The sequence below is a fragment of the Danio rerio genome, chromosome 15 (genome assembly GCF_049306965.1).
Source record: "Danio rerio strain Tuebingen ecotype United States chromosome 15, GRCz12tu, whole genome shotgun sequence".
Lineage (NCBI taxonomy): Eukaryota > Metazoa > Chordata > Actinopteri > Cypriniformes > Danionidae > Danio > Danio rerio.
In genome coordinates this window covers 6,159,378-6,181,156 of record NC_133190.1, presented here as the reverse complement: position 1 = coordinate 6,181,156, position 21,779 = coordinate 6,159,378, and the positions used below count along the sequence as shown (strand labels likewise).

Genomic DNA, 21,779 nt, shown 5'->3' with positions numbered 1-21,779 from the left:
ATAGTTGTACAGTGCATCCAGAAAGTCTTCTTTGTGCTTCACATTTTACATTAATTAATTTTCCTTAAAACTATGACAAACAATACATCATAATGACAACATGAAAGAAGTTTTTTAAAACTTAATAAATCACATTTACATAAATATTCATAGCCTGTGCCATGACATTCCTATCATGCAGAGTTTACTACAATTTAATTGGAAAACACCTGTGGTAAATTCAGTTGATTGGCCGTGATTTGGAAAGGTTCACACCTGTTTCTATAATACAGCAAACAATACAGTAAACATCCGTCAACATCTTCTTATCAAGTGACATGCAACTAAACAGTCTCTTAGTCAAGTTTTAAAGATTTTGGACATCTTCTTGGACATTTTTAATGCTTCCAAACAGTTTGCTGCAATTATAAAATCACCAATGTCTAGAGGAAGTTCATTATGATGCGATTTACCTTCGGTGCAATTAGATTGGACAGGAATTACAGGATTGATGTTTCTAATCCTCATAGACAAGAAAAAATAGTGACTGAAAAATCAATAAAAGAAACAAACCCATGGATAAAATCTACTCTTTAAAATCTGGCATCAAACAAAGAAAATACGTGGTTTGGAAGATGCATTAAGAATATTAAGGTGATGTGCTCAAAAATGTACTCAAAGGAAAGTAAAAGTGCACATTTTTAAAAGTATCTAGTAAAGTACAATTCCTGAGAAAAACTTGTCAATCACAGTAGTTTGAGTATTTGTAATTTGTTACTTTACGCCACCGTAAATGAGTAATCATCCAGGCATTTCCAAATACTTTTCTCGGTATTGTAAAAGAAATGAAATGACAAAATTCTGTACGTAATTTTTCATTCACATATTTATTGATGTAAGGACATCGTTCTTCAAAAAACAAAATCAATAAATAGATTTATAACACTGACAAAAAACTCTGGAACACCAAAACAACCCCAAATACACATTTATGGTACAATTAATAAATAAAAACAAAACGTTTTGCTGGTCACAAAAATAAAATGACATTATAAAGACTCAATCACTACTCTGTGATTTGTTAGGAATGCACTGTTTATATTTACTTTAGTTAGCTAGTGAATTATGACATTTAAATGCCATTAATCAACAACTGAAGACTAAAAACACAAGACATGAACCATTGAACGGAACAGTAAATGACTTTTTCTTTTTCCTTTTAAAACAACTCACTGAGTTTAGGCCATTCATGAGCATATGTTGTTGTATGGAAAATCAGGCATGGTGCATTTATGTTGACACTGTCGCTTAACTGACAGCTTGTAGAATGAGGGCCACCACTTTGTTACATACAACAAGCCAGCATGTGATTCCAACACCACCTGAGATAAAAGCAGCAAAAGGTGATGTATAATACTTCACACATTAATATATTATAAAATCAGTTTCCTCCCAATTAAACACCAAGGCCCGGTTTTTCAAAAGGTTTAATCCGGATGAAATTGATCCAGATTTAGTAATTCTGTTTTTGCGATCCGTGATCAGGTAATCCAGTGTACTTTTTAAGCCAGTTTTTCAAAGCAACATCGAATTGGATCAAACTGATCCGGATAGGAACTTTTCAGGATCACTAAATCTGGATTACCAGTGCTCAAACAGGATAGGAAATCACAATGTAGAACTATAGATATGTAAAGAGCGACAAGTAGAATAGCCAGCGTGGGGTCAATATAACTTTTTTTTTTTTTTAAATGAAAACTTAATAAATATTAAATTAATAATAATAATAAATAATAAAAACAAGAAAAAGCCCACCCCATCCTCTTCCAGCAGTCCACTCATCTGAGACCTACAACACTGTACATTGAGGATATTTATAACAAGTTTCAAATATAGATGTAAATAAAAAAAAGACTTAATGTCAAAAACTCCACAATAATCTCAGACTTCCTCATCTGATGTGGAGAGCAGCTTGTCTGAGCGTAGCCTTTAGGAGGCGGATCTCAAGTCCTTGGCCTTGGTTTGCTGCAGTTTGGTCAGAGTTAGTTGTTCCTCTGCAGACGAAGCTGTGCTTCTGCCCTTTCAGTCTCTTTTTGCAATTGTTTAAAGAGTTTAAAAAATCAGTCATTGCCATTCTTTGCATTTTTTGTTCATTCTGCAATCAATGCATGCATCACTAATAAATATTCTAAAAAGAAAAATGTTTTCCATTGTGATGAATATATATATCAATTAGAGACTAAATAAAAATGATTGTTTTTGGTCCATTTTCACAGCATTTTTTAAAGTTTTCATTACATTTTAGGCATGAAATCCACGCTAAATCCACCCTTCTGATGGGATCAGTTTAATACAGGTTTTTTTTAATCAAAGTGATCCAGATCCTACAAAAAAGGTCTGAAAAACCCAAACTAAAGGTTTGATCCGGATCAAAACCAAGATTGAATAACGTGATCTAATCCGATTATGTAATCCGTTTTTTCTTTTGAAAAACCCATTTTCAAGATTTGATCCAATCCCTTATCCAAAATCCTAGTGGATTACTTTGAAAAACCGGGCCCAGGAGAGACAGACTGAGACATACCTGCAACTCCAGAAGGAAAGGCGACTAGTCTCTCTAATGGAGCGATCCATTTACTGGGCACTACTGTGACAGGGTCTGCATAATACTTCAGTATGAGCGAGATCATGAGGGCCGCCTAACAACACACAACACAACATGCCGACATTAAAAGAGAAACTTAATAGAGAGTGCTTATATGCAGGGGTGGAGTTAACCATAAGCAAGGTAAATGGCCTTTTAGGCCCCTCCCAGAGATGTGAAGGCCCCTAATTAATACCTATAAGTTACAACATAGTTTATCAGTTTTTGTGTGCTGAAAATCTAACAAATATAATTAACATGACTAATAAATCTGGAATGTATTACTTTTATTACTTTTAAAATAAGATCTGTTCTGAGAAAAAGAGAGCAACACCAAAGACATAAAATACTTAAAAATACAAAGGGTTCAAATTAGGACTGTCAGGTCCCATGGCAGGAATTGCTATACAGTATGTGTATCATAAGTCACTTAGGGTGCTTTCACACCTACACTTTTGTTTCGGAACGTATCTCGTTTGCCCAGTTAGCGCGGTTCGTTTGGCATATGTGAACAGGGCAATCGCGCTCTGTTCCGCGCCAAAGTAATCGCTCCGAGATCGCTTGAATGAGGTGGTCTCGGCTCGATTGAAACGAACCCTGGAGCGGTTCGATTGTAGTGAGAAAGCGATCCGATCCGAGCGCGGTTGTATCACAGTGTTTTATGGATATGTAATAGGCATACGGCTATATGAAGAGAGAATTATGAGTATGGCGGGAAGTTTCGCGAGTCTCCGGATGCCCGCAAACAAGTGATGATCTCCCGGTAATCTCGCGTCTCCCTCCAGGTCCTCAAATAGGCATCGTCGCGCACCCTTCTCACCCCTCCCCACCGCGTCTCTCCTCAGACACGTCGTGCGCGCGCACCCTGTCAATCACCACCAAACCACCACCTCTCCTGACAGCTTAGCGGGACGCTGCAAAATAAACCCTGACACTGACCAATGTAAGGAGAGTTTACTCGCACGTGACTTGTTTTAGCTCTTTTGGTCCGATTAGAAACTTTGCAGTGTGAAAGCGAACCGCTCCAAGAGCAAAGAGCAACAATGTAACAATTGTAATCTCTGTTTCAGAACAACTGAATCGATTCACAGGTGTGAAAGCACCCTTACATTAACCATGTAAGCTAAACAAGTGAAATAATAGATAATTAAACATTTTGGAAATTGACATTCATGAATTAATAGACATTTTAGAAGCGTTTCGTTAAATGTAATGGTCACACTTTACAACAAGGTTCATTAGTTAATGCATTTACTAACATGAACAAACAATGAACAATACATCTACTACAGTATTTGTTCATGTTAATAAACGTTAGTTAATGAAAATACAGTAGTTCATTGTTAGTTCATGTTAACTCATGGTGCATTAACTAATGTTAACAAGCATGGACTTGGATGTTAATAATGCATTAGTAAATGTTCAATTATGATTAATAAATGTTGTACAAGTGTTGATCATGATTAATTTATGTTAGTAAATGCATTAACTAATACACATTGTAAAGTGTTACCAATGTGACAAATAAATAAAAAAAACTCTTATTTGATTGTCATATTTGATATGGCTTTTAATATTCATGTAATATCATACACAACATGGAGATTCTGGTCTTAAAGCCAAGAATACCTAAATATAAACTACCTTAATGTTAGAGATCCATGTAAAATATGAATGCTATAAACAGGTCTAATGACACTGGAGACACTAAATTTGCTAAAATGCATTACATCTGTGTAATTGATTTTTTCAGTATTGTTCATTACAATGTTATATTTATTAATTTACTTACTTTTTTGCACTTTACATTTTTGCTTTCAAGTTTGAATCTTTTTCTAATCCATTTTTAAATTGTTCATTTTGTATATTTGAATGAATTTTATTATTCATTCTTTTTATTTATTTAATTTTTTACATATTTTTAGGCATCTCTCCAAATGTTCACAACACTCCTGGGGCCTCATGTATCAGCGTACGCCAGGTTTCACGCTCAGAATCGCTCACGTTTGGATTTACTAACGATGAATGGGAATGTGCGCAGCTCCATGCCAGCTTTATGGCTGGCGTACGCACATTTTTTGTGCGTGTCTGTTTTATTTCCATTGGCGACTCCTAGAGGCAGTTGTGTTAAATTCCTCTCTACAAAGTGTCTTTGAGCCGTGCAATGGCAGCTGTATGAGACGGGTTCATCTAGCAGGTATATAAGAATTCCATACCATGCAGTTAACCAGCCAAACATTAAAGCACAGTATGCAGCAGTCGCCTGTTTACCCAATGTAATCTGAGCTATCTACTGCACACACATTGCTATAAAGACACTATCTGAAGATGAATTTGCATGTGTGAATCAGAAACATTTCCATTCAATAAATGTGCAAATAAAATATGATGCACAGACTTATTAATGATTCCTACTTGTCTTTCTTGTGATAAATAGTAGGCAAAATCTGATATGTAGCTGGGGAAAAAAGAAGAAAGAGTTCATCAGACGCTGGATTCGAACCGAGTTCATGCTTGAACATGTCAAAACATGTTAACATGCGTCTTACGAACTGCGCCACTGAGACTCTTAAGGGAACTGCAACATTTTACACCTATAAACCACACTATTTCTTTTTTAATTCACCCAGTGCGATGTTCAGACCCAACTGTGTTAACCGCATCAGCTAAACTCTCCCAATATATTTTTTTCTTTTGTTATTATTTCCGGAGAACAAACTTGCAAATAACACAGTTTTTCTCCGGTCTACCTCCGAAAGGAGCACCTCCAATTCACATTCTGTTCAAAGTTTCTCTTCTTGCTTGCTTTTGCCTTTGCTTTTTCGTTGGGTTTTGCCAAAGTAGAGTCATTAGCATATTCATACGGGGGAGGAAGCAGGGAGGGGTTTTGTGCTTGTGCATGTTGCGCTCAGTTTCACGTTCATTCGGATGCACAAAAGAATATGCGTGAGATTCGGCATTCGGTTTCATACATCTGAATTTTTTTCTGCGTACGCACATTTACAGCTTTGTGCGTACACAATGTTTTAGAATGATTTCCACGCAAGTCTTTGTACATGAGGCCCCTGGTGTTTCCTGGGGTCCGTTTTTCGTATGTGGATTACTCAATTTGGTTATTGATGATTTGACACGATCCAGGATCTTTTCGTTCTTCAAAACTGATCTGAGAGTTGCAAAAGTTCTGGTTGCTAGATCTGCTCAGGAATAAATATGTTAAAGTAGGCTTAAACTGAAGTGTTAATATTGAAATAAAAAAGGGTTCCTCACTCACCTGAAGAATGTAAAATGCTATATTTACAATCCACTTCATTTTTGCTTGCTGTGCTGTTCTGGATTTAACTGTAAAGCAACAAAAGAAAGTAGAATCAAAAAAGGTTCATATTTAAAATGGTTTTATGACGTCAGCCCTCCTGGCTATTCCAAGTTGAAATAAAAGCAATTTAAAACCTTTCATAAAGCTTGCTTTAGATTAACAAAAATTAAGGACTTACTGCATTTTAAAAATCTAGTGTTTTGTTATTAATAGAACTTCCTCACCAGGGTTGCGTTTCCCAAACAACGACGTAACTCGTGGCTGAACTATCATAGTGCGATGCATCGATTGGGAAAAGAACAATGTAGTGATGCGTGTTTCCCAAAACCTGTAGTTTCTCTGTCGCAGATCCATTGTTTGAACCACGTTAGTTATATATAAAACGCCAATAATGACGCTCTAAACGGGTTAGAGTAACAACTTCTTTAGAGAATAACCCCATTTATTTGTGTAAATTATGTTGTTTTACACGCACACACATTTAAAAAAAAATCCAATATTCGTTTTGGTAAAAAACACTCGTTTTTCATTTTAATTTAAATTTGTCAATGGCACATGTATAGAGCCTTTGTTTCCTTTACAAATAATATTGAGAACATTTATATAGTCTATTCTGAAACACAAAATCACTTACAAAAGATAACACATATCCTAATATCATAAATAAATAATTTAAACAAATAATGAGGCTATTTATTAAGAAATTCAATTTTATATTTATTATTGAGAAAGAATATTTTAGAATACTTTATTAATATTAATAACACTAATGATGATGATTATTAAGTAGGATTTTTTTTTTTTTTTGAAAGTCTACTTTTACAATTTGACACATGCACTGCAGAAATGCTCTAACCAACAGGCCCATGTCATACACAGTACAGATACTTAATAAATAACCTACTTTAAATAGAAAGCATTAACATATGCTGTTTTTTGTTTTCACAAGCTTTGGAGATGTAACAAATTCCGCTTTTAAATAATAGGTCAGCTATAGCTTTCGTCATGAGGCTGTGTTCTAAACGACATCAACGTTTTCAAAGTGCATTGTAAAGGGAACGCAATTGTAAATATAGAGATCGCTAAAACTGAACTGCAAAAATACTCTGAAAGCAAATTACACCAAAGACAGAGGACTTTAATGTTTTTTTTTTTAATCATTCCAAGTTTAAATGTTAGAATGTTCTAAATCAGGGGTCACCAATCTCCGTCCTGGAGGGCCGGTGTCCCCGCAGGGTTTAGCTCCAACTTGCCTCAACACACCTGCCTGGATGTTTCAAGTATACATAGCAGACCTTAATTAGCTTGTTCAGGTGTGTTTGATTAGGGTTGGAGCTAAAACCTGCAGGACATCGGCCCTGCAGGAACAAGTTTGGTGACCTCTGTTCTAAATGATTAGGGCATATCTAACTACAGCTCCAGATGTGTACTTGCAAGCGTATAAGTTTGCGAAGCAGTTTGCGAATGCTCGTTGAAACGACAGATTTGGAAAACGCCAAATCAACAAACTATGTTTCTAACGACAGAACTTGCTAACTTAGTTGGCTAACGATAGTTTTCAGAAACATACCCCAGAACATCACTATTAAATAAGTCTCAAGGCAACAGTTTTATAACCTGTGTTAGAAACCTCTTAGCACTGAAAGTCTTGTTGGGTCTACCCGATTCAACTGACCAGCCCAATAGTAGACTTGAGCTGGGTGAGTACTGATAAGGAAAACTTACAAAATATGCTACCCAGAAGGCCTAAGGATAATGCATAAGGATTATAGCAGTGGATCTTTATGTGATATTCTGAATAATCATGAAAAATTAATCATGAAAAATAAAGTTTCTACTCAGTCCGAATAGAACCACTGGGAAATAAAGACTCCGCTATACTTCAAACTAAGCTCTTTTTTGTTCTCCATTTGAGGGCAAAAACAATGTCTTGTGACTGAGAGGTGGTATACTGTTTTAAAACACTCTGGCACCCCTGTGCTGCAGGACGCAGGGTTTTAAACGAGTTGCCCTGCTTGAGTGTACTGCTAAACATAACAACAATGGCCGCTCATAGAGAAGAACCCTTTTATAAATATCTGACACAGCCTTCTCCATAAGAAGTGTGTGGCTCATCACATTGCTTTATATTTGCCATGGACAGACACGAATAGAACAATGTTTAGAACTGTATCAGATGTGGCATGATACGGTTGTGCGTTGTAGCAACTGGTGCGTGAATCCCTCAGAATCTTTCCGCAAGTGATAGTGCAGGTGTGGATACATCTGTACCAGCTCTGCTACTCGACCCTCCAGTGTATTTATGTTGCCATGTTGGTGTTGTTGTGCTGGATGTTTTTCTCCTGTCTGACTCTGAACTCTGTAGACACGAAGCACGTTTAGAGGCCGGCTCACAATGCGTTGTGCGATTTTTTTATAAACCTAAACTATTGTAGCATGTCAGACTGCACAAAGATGGCTTCCATGTCACACTGTAAAGGCTGATTTATACTTCTGCGTCAAGCACACGTGTAGGCTGTGCCGTGCCCGCATAGTCCTCGCCGTGTCTGTCGGCGTCGCTGACGTGCACCTCTCAAAAAACTTAACTACGTGTCGCGTAGCCCAAGCTCTGTGATTAGTCGGCTTGGAATCGCTGACAAGTGTGGGCGGGACCAAGAGCCGTGTGAGTCCGTTGGAGCGAGTGTTTACAAGTATCGACTGTACGACTGAGCTTCGGATGGAGATGGTTGCTTTGTGTTTACCTTGTGGTTAGTTGTTGCACGTCTGCTGGTTCCTGCCTCAAAATGAGCGAATTTGAACCACTTGTACATTAAGGAAGCGTTCAGAAAAACCAAACACTAGCGAAGAAACTCGACACAGAGGAACATAAACACCTACTGCCATCTAGCATTTCGGAAGTATTATTGCAGAGCAACAGAAACAGTGCGCAGAAGTATGAATGCACAGCTTTGCGCGTTGCATGCGCCGTGGGTCATGCTGATCACTTGATGCAGAAGTATAAACCAGGCTTACGAAATCAGCCATCATAATGTCAGACTGAACGACAATGAAGATGCACCAAACACAGAAGAAAACACCCGCGGAGTTTGACGTCTCGCATTCTTAAATGATTCCTCACAGGAACAGACAATCTGTAGCGGCAATTTTGCACACAGCACGTCTAAATATTGAAGGCAGGAAGAATTTTTTTATTTTTTTTATTTCCCGACGGTCATTTGGATTGTTGCATGGATTGCGTCATCAGATTCTGCGCTTCTATTGGTTCTTGGATTGACGTTCATCGCAGCTGTTTCCTGTCACTGCAGGAAAGTGCCTGAAATCTTCTCAGAACTTCATCGGAGGAAAACATAATCGCAACGGGCCATAAGCAGCTGTCTGTGAACATGTCAAACCAACGATCAAAGACCACAGATTTTAGCCTAGGACCTCAGGAATCTTTTAGGATATTCCAAGGTTGGCCCAGATGGCTGAAATATCACAGTGTGAGACTCTGTGTCGAGTTTCTTCGCTGGTGTTTGGTTTTTCCTGAACGCTTCCTTAATGTACAAGTGGTTCAAACTCGCTCATTTTGAGGCAGGAACCGGCAGGGCTTAAACCGGCAGAGTTCTAGCCACTGATTGCATACTTGTCACTGAACAAGGGTAGGTAAAAGCAAAACAAACTCTCCCAAAAAGTTAGCTTTGGTGGACTGTCTCAAATTGCTGAAACAAACTCAAAAAGAACTTTGTTTTGGCCAGATTTTCTAAACTATGGAATTTCAGTAACACCGTTACAGAAAAATGAGGCAATTTAAAATGCATTTAAATGTAGGCTTTGCGAAGCTCTAAAAACAACTGGTAAATATGACTTCCTAGACCACAGGTGTCAAACTCAGTTCCAAAAGGGCCGCAGCTCTGCACAGTTTAGTTCCAACCCTAATTAAACCACCTGATCAAACTAATTAAGTCCTTCAGGCTTGTTTGAAACCTACAGGTAAGTGTGTTGGAACAGGGTTGGAACTAAACTGTGCAGGGCTTCGGCCCTCCAGGAATTGAGTTTGACACCCCTGTCCTAGACCTTCTTTCCATTTCCTAGGCAGAATATTCATTTCTACAAGCAGCACAATTTAGGCCTAATCTCATTAAAGTGAATAGTGCAACACACAAATGTTGAATTGCCTGTAGTAAACGTGCAAACTGATCTGACATGGAAGACCAAATCGTACTTACATTTTTGTTTTGACACACACAGTTGTTCTTGGCGTTGTATGCAGGGTTCTTATACATTTTTCAAAGTCAAACTTAAGCACTTTTCACTATTTCCAGCACTTTATAAAAGTGGGTAATTACATATTGTAATACATACTGTACTTCATACTACATTATACCAGATGGTATTTGTTAAAGTATTCTATAGTAGTATGGTATTCTTCGAAGTAAAAAATGTAAAGAAGTGTTTTGCCCCAAGCCCAAACATATACATTCATTTACTCTCTTTAAATGTATTTTACTCACATCTTAAATGTAAAAAAAAAACATGCAGATATCTATGCACAGATACCAGAGCTTTATTTTATGCTAAAGCAAAAAAAAAAAAAAAAAAAAAAAAAAATATATATATATATATATATATATATATATATATATATATATATATATATATATATATACACACACACACACACACACACAATTTAAATAGTTTATTATTATTACCATTTAGTAACTAATTAATATGAAAGCAACAGAATTGCATTTTCAAGCGGTTTCAAGCACTTTATACGAAATCTAAGCACTTTCAAAAATTAAAAACACTATATTGCTTTTATTAATATATTTATATGGTATAGTTTTACATATTTTTATTATGCTAGTAACAAGTACATTTACATATTTTTAATCACAAGGACATTGTAAAAAGTCAATCATGTTTGCTTATAATGTCAAACAAATATGGCATGTGACATTTGATGTGCTTTATGCATGCGTATAGAATCAATCAATGTTTATATGAGAGTAAAACACTGAATTAAATCTTCTCATTGTATAAAGTGGCCATGGCTCTGTTTCATATGTATTACTTTTACAATTCAATAGAAGGACCAGCCTGATCCCACGAGGAAACGTAAGTATTTTACGTTTTGTCAGTTTAGTGGCTAATTCGTACGAAAATGTACGATTTTAAAAAAAGAGGCGTGGCACCCAACCCCACCCCCAACCGTCACTGGGTGATTAGCAAATCTTACTAAATTGTACGAATTAGATTGTACCAAGTGTGCCGCAAGCCTGCGTTTGAGTGAAGGTCTCGGCCGTTAGATCGCCCCTTGGGGGCATGCTGCAGTACAAGTCATAAAGCCCGCCTCCTCCGTGTTAATGAAGGAGACTTGAGCCCAAATAAAAAAAATTTGTACACTTGCAATAAAATGTCCCGAAAGATGGTTCTGGTCGATTAAGGCACTGATTATTGTGCTGAAATAGGTGCAGATCTTAATTTTTGTAAACAGTTTGTTTTTAGCAGTAATTTAATGCTGGGCGTGTCATCATGATTGACAGCTTTGATTGACAGTTTCTCAAAGCAGACTGTCTGAGCTTCGGCAGGAGACTGAAGTGTTATTATTCGATTTCTGTGTTATTTTACCATGACAAAATGAGTTCAGCAGTAAACTATAGTTTCTGACATACATGATCCTGGTGGAACACTGTTTATTCGCTAAGGTCAGGGCTTTTTTCGGGCTTTATTAGTTTGCTGATTCACGCCTAACCACCCAGATAGCAAAATACACTCGGGCCAGTTCCGGCTAGATTCTCGCCTGTCGGAGACTTACCCCTCAGAGCTCAGACTGACTACCTCTGCTGGACCTACTCCGGATGCCTGGACTCACTGCCCGATTCCAGCCCGAGTCAATCGAGCCAGATGCGGCGGCCGAGCGAGCCGGCGCTGCCGCATGCGAGCCGGAATCAGCCAGCGACGCCGCGAGTAGGTTATGCGCTGCGGCCCGGAGCTGGCGCGATTGAATATATAAAACCCTCATATTTGTTAACGTTATTACATCCATTTGTGTTGATATGACAGCAAACGCATGCTGAGAAGTTCGGGGGGCGTGGTTGATTTTACATAAAGCGTTTGGTTGGAAGCTCGACTCCGCTCATTTTCGCGGCTCCTCCTCTGGCTCCATCAGACAGTCCTTCTGCGCATGTCAAGGCTCCAATTTCAGCAGTCTTTTGCGACAGTTTGTGCCCGTCAAGCAGGCGTTTTGCCCTCAAGGCGTTCAATGGGAAAAGGGGCTGTCGCGTCGTCCATATTTTTTACAGTCATTGGATTGTACGAATTCATACGAATTAGCCACTAAATCAAAAAGGTACGAATCGCCGTGAGATTGCCTTGGAAGGACATATCACTCAGGTTTGTTTGTAAGATGAACAAAACTCTTATGAGTTTGAAACATCATAAGAACAAGCAAGAGTCATGACCGTTTTAAATTATGGGTAAACTAAGTTTCATCCATTTTACCCACAATAAACTTACTATGCTGGACATGAAGGACAGCAACAGGCAGCAGCTGAGCCATTTGTCTCCCTTCATGAACACTGAAGCCGTTATCTGAAACCCACCTGCCATTTTCCACACTTGGGCTGAGTCCTCTAGGGTAAAGTGAAAAACTTTTGGTTTCTTAGTTGTTCCCACCCCACTTTAAAGTGGACAAAGGTACATTTTCAAAGCTTTGATGCTATTTTGACTTTCATCTGCTTCCAGTGAAGTGTTCTGTTGGCTGTAAACATCTTAACACGTACCCTTTGCTCCTTGTTTTTTTCTGGAATCAATATTATACATGTTGCTACACATTTTGTCTGCTTTAGTTAGTGGGCTTCTTTCTTACCACATGTGTGCTGGTAAGAAAGCTTGGTCCACCACCTTGCTGCGTATGCATGTAATGTGCAAAATAAGAACGAGTTTTATTTACCAAGAGTTTTGAGTTGATCAGTCATCTTGTTGATCTTGCGTTCCAGTCTAGCATATCTGGCAAACTCGTCCATCATGCTGATGGTTGACAGTTCCATCTTCATGTTCTGGATCTCAGTCCTCATCTCCATCTCCTGATCTGCATCTTTATGGAAGATCTTTGACAACTATGAGAACAAACACACAAATAAAAAGTTTTAATATACATGCACGTGTGTTTATTATATATTAGGCATGGGACGATAACCGTTTTCAATATACAGCGGTTTGTAAAAGTCAAGGTTTTAAAACCGCCAAAATTTTCTGCCATTGACCTTATTCTTTAATGCGGAAGTGCGATCATTTTAGAACTTCCGATTCAGTTGCCTAAACTGTAAAACTACTTGCTCTACAAACAAGTGTTTGCATAATTATACATAAAAGTAGAATAATATAATAAGAAAATATCAGTTTGCAACATCAAGCAACAAAACAAGCCATTTTAACATCTAAAAATGAATGGAGGTGAACATTTTAGGACAACAGTATCTCCAGCATAAAAAAAAAAATCCAAATTTGCCATTTAAAAAAAAAAAATCTGTGTTTTTGAAACAAATCAAGTGAATTCAATGATTCATTTGAATTACTCAGACAAGATTACTGTTCCAAAATATTATAAATGTTCCTCAAAATAAAATATACTGTGTTTATTGGGGATTTTTTTTGGTTTTGTTTCTTACCCAGACATTTAAAAAGAACATATTTTAGAGCAGTAATAACAATACCGTCAAACTGATATTTTTATCCAAGGATGTCATACCGTCAGAATCTTATACCGGTCCATGCCTATTATACATGAGCAATTCCATGCAAATGTCAATTTAGGGCAAAAAAATTAAGTTTTCACCAAAATACCCAAACCGTTTCTATGTTTTTAGTGTAAGCAAGTATTTTAAAGTACTTAGTAAATACTAAAAAATGTCTCAGTCAATGTTTTAAAACTATTTTTATTTGATTTACCAAAGTCACATTAATGGCAATTTCACATCCATAGCGAAGCTTTTACCTCATAAATGCAAAAATGTCAAATAAAATAAAATCAATTATGTTTGTTCTATAGAGCAACTCTTATCCTTTTTATTAGCATTATTTCTTTCGGGCAGTGCAGTTTAATTCACAGAATTTCTACAAAGCATGTTATTGTATACTGCAAACTCGCAGACTTTTTGGTCACATCCATAACGCATGCTTATTTTCTTTTATTTAAGGTACAAAACATGTTTACAGATAGATATTTTTCTGATCCCATAACTCTGTGATGAGTTGTTCTGAAAAATATAAACAGATGCTTCAATATAATATTACCATATACTTTCTATGTGAATTTATGTTTTGAGTTTTTACTGCAAATGTTATATATGAGCAATTCCATGAAAATGTCAACCTTGCCATGAAAAGAAAAATGTTTTCACCAAAATAGCGAAACCGTTCCTACATGTTTTGCGCAGGCAAGTGTTATACAGTACTTTAAAAATACTTAAAAATGTCTCTGTCAATGTTTTCAAACTAATATATTTGATTTACCAAAGTCAAACAAATGGCAATTTCACATCCGTCACATCCATAACGAAAAAGTGTCACATCCATAACAAAGATTTTCCCTCAAAAATGCAAAAATGTCAAAATAAAATAAAATAAATTAGTTTTGTTCTATAAAGAGCCAACTCTTATCCTTTTGTTGAAAATTATTTATTTTGGGTTGTGCAGTTTAATTCACAGAATTTTAAACGAAATAAGTTGTATACTGTAAACTCGCAGACTTTTTTTGTCACATCCATAACACTTGTTTATTTTCCTCATTTAAAGTATAAAAATGTTCACAGATTGAATTTTTTTGATCCTAGAACTCTGTGGTTAGTTGTTTTGGAAAATATAAACAGATGATTCAATATAATGTTAAAATATACTTTCTCTGCAAATTTATGTTTTGAATTTTTACTGCAAATGTCACATCCATAACGCTGGAATCAGCCCTATATATCCTAGCTTTTACACTGAATGTCCCAAAAATGTAATCAAAATGAATCAATAACGTTTAATCAATTTGTGCTATATAATTGTTGCTATAATTTCCCCATAGCAACAGTACTTTAAATTTCGTTATTAGGCTACTATTTGGAATAATAATAATGTAAACATGCAAGCTAAACAACCAAGTTCACAGCACAATTAAAATGTTTCAGAATATGGCTGTGCTAAAAACTGTGTGATGTATATTTAAGACACACACGGTGGATATATATATATATATATATATATATATATATATATATATATATATATATATATATATATATATATATATATACCACGTACACGAAATAGAATGTAATATGAATTAGCAGTAGTTTAGAAACATTATACAAGTATGTACTGTTATGAACGAATTGACCTGTTTTAATTGATTTGTCAAAGCAACAACACCTCATATAAAATGTTTGTTCGGTAGAACATCTTAATGTAATTCATGAGTGAATTAGAACAAAGCAAAATGAAGATACTGTGCTTGTTTAACAGGGAAGCTTTTGTTCGCTGTGCCTACAAGAAGCTCCGGTAGGGGTAGCAGACATGCTGTATCACTGTGCATTGTGGCGTCACGTTATGTTACAACGAAAACACGTTTTAAATAAAATATATATGTGCTTAAGCGTCCCTAAAACTCGTTTTAATTGAGTACTTACAAATGAAGAAATGGATGGCAGGAATGTTTTGACGAGGTTGCACAGAAACACAGAGCTCAGTACAAGAAACCAGTTAAACCCGGCAGCCATTTTCTTTTCATCAGCCTGATCCTCCCCCAATTATTCAAACGGACTATAGCCCTGTTTTAAAGTGGTCCCTTGGATTAGACGGTTATTGTTCACTTGTGTTGTTTAAAAACATGCAATTGCATACAAATGTGTTTTAAACCCCCATGTTTGTAAGATAAAAAGTATTGTTTTCGCGTTTATTGTTTACAATATCTTTAAATGCATTTAAATCGTTTGCAATGCTTGAATATGTACTCAACACTTCCGCTGTTAAATGTTACATTTGTAAGCGTACCTACACAAAAATTATTAAGAGTGGCGCCTAAAGAATATACAAGTAAATCTGTGATTGGCACCTCAACCTATCCAAACAGGTACTTTGCTTTGGTTTGAAATGTGGTTGCCAGGACGTTTCAGCCAATCGCCGCTCAGAAGGGGCGGAGCGTAGCCTGCATCAGGTTAGTGCTATAATGAAAAGAATATAGAAAGGGGAGATCCAATCCGGTTTCAGCTAGTTTCCGTTCCGATAGAACATTTAAGCTTGCTTCAGTGTTTCCTAGACCTGTTTTTTTACTCTTTACTAATCGGTGCTGAAGCTGCTGTAATTTATTTCCTATTTTTGTTCTAAAAGCACACACGCTTTAAGCAGCCATGCCTAAAAGGAGCAAAGTAAGTACAAACATACTCGATATTTTATACTGTTTTGTAATTTTGGTTTTATTGGCATGCGATAAATCAACATGTATGTCTTTATGAAGCTTTGTGTAAAGTTATTCGTGTGTTTACTGCATTGGTGCATGCGTTAATTTCTAATCTAGGGCATGTGAGTCGGTGGCATGAATCTGGCGCCTTTTTACTTAGAGCTGTGCAATGGTTCTGTCGACTGCGTGTGGATATTTAAAGAAATACACGACGCAAGGAGCTCTCCTAGCTTTATTTTAATATCAAAATCGTGTTTAGAAAACGCAAAGTTATGCTCAACCAAAGGGGTGTAACGTTAACCTCGTAACGTTTGTACATGTTATTCATCCGAGAAAAGACCGCGTCCTGCAAGTGTTTTCTATTTTAACTGCTACATTTTATGTCATTTTGACCATATGCACGCGAATTTATAAAAGTTGTAAGTCTGAAGGTATTATGTGGGATTATTAAGACCTTGTTGTGTAACTGTAAATACATGTGTAGTGGCGTGTTGTGTACTCCATATGGCTCTCGAGTAGGACACATACACACTATAGCCTTGAGCGTCATGGCTGCCTTTGGACTTAGCCATGTTTAAATAACCCAAACAGAATAAATCTGCTGGGGTAACAAGATCATTAGTATTTTTTAACATGCGTATACCGCCTGAATGTTTTCTTACTTGACCTTTGAAATGGACTTTAAGTGGTTTAAGACAGTTCGCCCACTTTTACGCAAATTTATCCAAGTCCTAAATGTAATAACCTTTCGTTTTCATTTTCAGCAAGGAAAACTTGATGCACGTTCACAATTTTTAACGAAATGTATCGACGTTTAATGTATTTACTCGTCGAAATGAACGAGTTTGGTCGGTAGAGGCGGAGCTACTGTTCCCCTCCTCCCTCTAAACTACTTCAGTGTGGACATTTTTTTCTTTTAGGTAACGTCGCTATTACCTTCAGAACTACTGTAAATAAACTTGTCATCGGCAAACAATTGCAATTTGATTTACTTAGTTTATTTCCGACGTTTGGTTTTTATATTTGTGTTTACATTCTCATACAATTAATTATTAGGCCTACAAGACCCAGATTCCTCCAACCCTCCCCCACAGTGACTTTCAGATTACATAATTGGCCATAAGTTTGGAGGGGGGTGTTGTGGGGGTACAAAACCTCCCCCTTCAGTCAACCATCTATTTACACACACTAACCACTTCTATTTCCTCTGGTACAGGCTAACAATGACACTGAAGCAGCTGGGGTAAGTTTGCCTCTTTTACTGTGGCATTTAACACATTCTTGAACACAACTGTTACAAGTTTGTCTTGTTTTCTTAATTTCTTGTTTTCTCCACATAAACAGCCCAAGAGACGGTCTGAGAGACTTCAGGGTGTAAGTTGGTTTTGTCAGACTCGCTAATTTCATTGTTGTTTACAATTTTATCATGTGCCTGGCTAATGCATGGTTCTTTTTTCCAGAAACCACAAACGCCAAAGTCTGAGCCCAAGCCAAAGGTAAATGAAAGGAAATAAGCTTTATTACAGGTAAAACATTTTAATCAGTGGCTTAATGGTGTGTGTTTTTTTTCTGGAACGTTACAGAAAGCACCTGCACGAGGAAAGAAGGCCAAGGATGTAGAAAAGGCCAAACCAGAAGAGAAGAAAGAGGACGCAAAGCCAGAAGCCGAGGAGAAAACTCCAGCGGAGAACGGAGAGACCAAAGCTGATGAAGTAAGCCATTCTCTATTTACATTAGAATAATTAATATATACTGCTCGGGTATGTTATTGAGCTCTGTGCCTTATTTTAGTACAGAGTGCTGGGGAAATTGTATGTAATTTTTGGTTTTTGTTGCCAAGTCTGTTGAAAACGGGTATTTTATAACTAATTTACTTTTATTTTTACAGAACAACGGAGAGGCAGGAGGTGACGACGAAAAAGCTGAATAACGTTAATATCATTTCACCAGAGCTCCCATACCTCTTTTCTTGTACAATACAGAGGAATATTTTTATTGACTATTTTCTAAAAAAAAAAAAGGTTTTGTTTTAGTAGTTCAAAAATTAGAAGCTCGTTTTATAGACGATGTTCAAGAGAAAAGCCTTAGAAGAGAGATTCCATCTTTTCCCACTCCAGTTTTTCCTGAAGAAGAATTGCAATCATGAAACAACTAATGACTTCCCTTTTATTATTATTATTTTTTTGTCTCTGTTTTGGGAGAGGAATGGAACAGGTTGCGACAATGTGATTTGTGCCATTTTTAAACCTTTTTAAAAATGAAATTTCTTAAGTCATTCAATTGTAACTGGGAGCGTTTGCCTGAGACACTAACATTCCATAGGCAATATAAGGGACACCTGTATGTAGCCTGTATTGTTTTGGAAGGGGTTCTGTAAGAAAATGCTTTTTGTTTTTTTAGGGGGGATGGGACTGATTGTAAGCTGTGTTCTGCAAATTGAAACCTCTTTATTCAAGCCGTTTTAATGAATCGACAGCTTTTGATTAATGATCCTGCTCGCTAGTACTGGAACACTCATCTGACGTGTGATTTTTACTTTTGTCTGTGTGGTGATAGCATTGCAATAACGTTGTATAGCTGCTGAAAAGGTTTTCATGATTTCTATATGCAGTATGTGATGGTACTTTTAAGAGGATGAAAAATGGAATTGTGTGTGTTAGCAAAGCTAATGGCAGAGCTGTGTTACAGTGTTAAACATGCAGGTTGTAGCTGACATTATACAAAAGAATTACTGTAATTTCATTCTTGTGAACATGCCAGCAGTAGCTAAATCACTCAAGGTTTTTAGGTTAAAAGTACATGTGTACAGTTTTCTTTTTCTTCCCATTTTTATGTAGTTGTATCTGTAATGATTGGTTGACTTGCCAATAAAATGGTTGTAATTTCACCTTAATATTTTTGCACTTGTTTTTTCTGTTTTTGTTTTTCTATGGCTAAATATTAAAAAAAAATATGTAACAGTGAAAGTGATAACTACAAAAGTCAGTGGTTGAATGACAATGATAATGAAAAATACAGTAGATAAAAGAATGCCATGGACAATGGAATTGCTAATACATTATTTTTGCAATATACATGTAGTCATTGGATAAATTATAGTAAAAAAAAAATTAATAGACCAAAATACAGTGGAACAATTTTTTTTTTTACAATTAATTTATATTTATTTGAATATATATTAAAAAATATTTACAGTTGAAGTCAGAATTATTAGCCCCCTTGAATTATTACACCACTTGTTTTTTTTCCCCTAATTTCTGTTTAACGGAAAGATTTTTTTTTCAACACATTTCTCAACATAATAGTTTTAATAACTCCTTTCTAATAATGAAATTATTTTATGTTTACCATGACGGTAAATAATATTTTACTAGATATTTTTCAGGACCCTTCTATACAGCTTAAAGTGACATTTAAAGTCCTAACTAGGTTAATTGGGTTAACTAGGCAGGTTAGGGTAATTAGGCAAGTTATTGTTTAACGATGGTTTGTTCTGTAGACTATCGAGGAAAAATATGTCTTAAAGGGGCTAATAATTTTGTCCCTAAAATGGTGTTTACATTTTTTTTAAATACTTTTATTCCTGTCGAACTAAAACAAAAAATACTTTTTCCAGAAGAAACAATATTATTAGACATACTATGAAAATTTCCTTGCTCTGTCAAAGATCATTTGGAAACGATTTAAAAAAGAAGAAAAGCATTTGAAGGGGGCTAATAATTCTGACTTCAACTGTATATAAAGCTGAAATTTTCGGCATTTTTACTCCAGTCTATAGTGACGTGATCCTTCAGAAATCACAAATTTTTAATACACCGATATATTGCTCAAAATTATCACTGAAAACAGTTTGGTTTTAGATTTAATACAGTCTAATGTGATAGCTGCAAAAGCCAGTGGTTGAGTAACCATGATCAAGAAAAATACATTAAATAAAAAAAAATGCCATGGACAGAAGAATTGCTATTACATTATCTTTGCAATATACATGTAGTCATTGGATAAATTATATTTTAAACAAAGTTTGTTTGTTTTTCCAACAAAGGCAGCATTTTATAGGCAAAAATACAGCCAAACAATGCAGTTTTTACAATGAAAATTATATATATATATATATATATATATATATATATATATATATATATATATATTTTATTTATTTGAATATATATTAAAGCTATATATAAAGCAGAAATTTTCAGCATCTTTACTCCAGTTCTCAGTGATACGTGATCCTTCAGAAATCACTTATTTTTAATACACTGATATACTGCTCAAAATAACACTGAAAACAGTTTGGCTTAGATTGAATACAGTCTAAAGCAGGGGCGTCAAACTCAATTCCTGGAGGGCCGAAGCCCTGCACAGTTTAGTTCCAACCCTGCTCCAACACACTTACCTGTAGGTTTCAAACAAGCCTGAAGGACTCAATTAGTTTGATCAGGTGTGTTTAATTAGGGTTGGAACTAAACTGTGCAGAGCTGCGGCCCTTTTTTAACTGAGTTTGACACCTGTGGTCTAAAGTAAGCAATTTCCATTTTTTTTAAAAATTACATTAACAGTTTTGAACTGTCGTCTATATGTAGAAATGATTATATTAAATTATCAAAAGATTTGGGCTAATCTCTCATCTGCATGAATTGTGAATAATTTGATATATTTACATATCTGGAAAGAAAACATCTGAGAAGATAATGGATGAAGGTTGGGCTGAGAATCCTTAAATAACAAAACCAAAGATCTGTACAAAGTTTTGAGTTTCTCTAATAATCTAATTTATTTCAAAGACAAACATCCATGCATTTTTAGGAATTGCCCAACAACATTTTTGTGTTTTTGTCTCGGCGTCTTGAAGGTCAGACTAATAGAAGTACTTATAAAAAACTTTGACTTTCTAATCATTATTTATTGAGACCATACAGTTGAAGTCAGAATTATTAACCCCCCTTCTGATATATATTTATTTATTTTTAAAATATTTCCCAAATGATGTTTAACAGAGCAAAGAATTTTTCACAGGGTGTCTGATAATATTTTTTTCTTCTGGAGAAAGTCTTATTTGTTTTATTTCTGCTAGAATAAAAGCAGTTTTTATTTTTTTTAAACTATTGTAAGGTCAAAATTATTAGCCCCTTTAAGCAATTTTTTTTTTCGATAGTCTACAGAACAAACCATAGTAATACAATAACTTGCCTAATTACCCTAACCTGTTAACCCAATTAAGCCTTTAAATGTCACTTTAAGCTGTATAGAAGTGTCTTCAAGAATATCTAGTCAAATATTATTTACTGTCATCATGGCAAAGATAAAACAAATCAGTTATTAGAGATGAGTTATTAAAACTATTATGTTTAGAAATGTGCTGAAATATCTTCTCTTTGTTTATAAAAGGGGGGCTAATAATTCTGACTTCA

The 21,779-nt window shown here is 35.8% G+C and overlaps 2 protein-coding genes across 2 annotated transcripts; one reads left to right on the top strand and one right to left on the bottom strand.

Annotated features, from left to right (window-relative positions):
* Positions 1-849: 849 nt before the first annotated feature.
* get1 (guided entry of tail-anchored proteins factor 1) lies at positions 850-15,697 on the bottom strand. Its single transcript, NM_001003413.1, is given in 5 exon segments — positions 850-1,361; positions 2,564-2,678; positions 5,895-5,962; positions 12,877-13,042; positions 15,596-15,697. Coding segments are annotated over 5 exon segments (513 nt in total). The 5' UTR covers positions 15,686-15,697; the 3' UTR covers positions 850-1,287.
* Positions 15,698-16,125: 428 nt separating this feature from the next.
* On the top strand, positions 16,126-19,258 carry hmgn1a (high mobility group nucleosome binding domain 1a). The gene is made up of 6 exons (NM_001309644.1): positions 16,126-16,333; positions 17,582-17,608; positions 17,710-17,739; positions 17,826-17,861; positions 17,949-18,077; positions 18,254-19,258. The coding sequence occupies exons 1-6, from the start codon at positions 16,316-16,318 to the stop codon at positions 18,293-18,295; spliced, it is 282 nt and encodes a 93-aa protein (NP_001296573.1). The 5' UTR covers positions 16,126-16,315; the 3' UTR covers positions 18,296-19,258.
* The last annotated feature ends 2,521 nt before the right edge of the window (positions 19,259-21,779 follow it).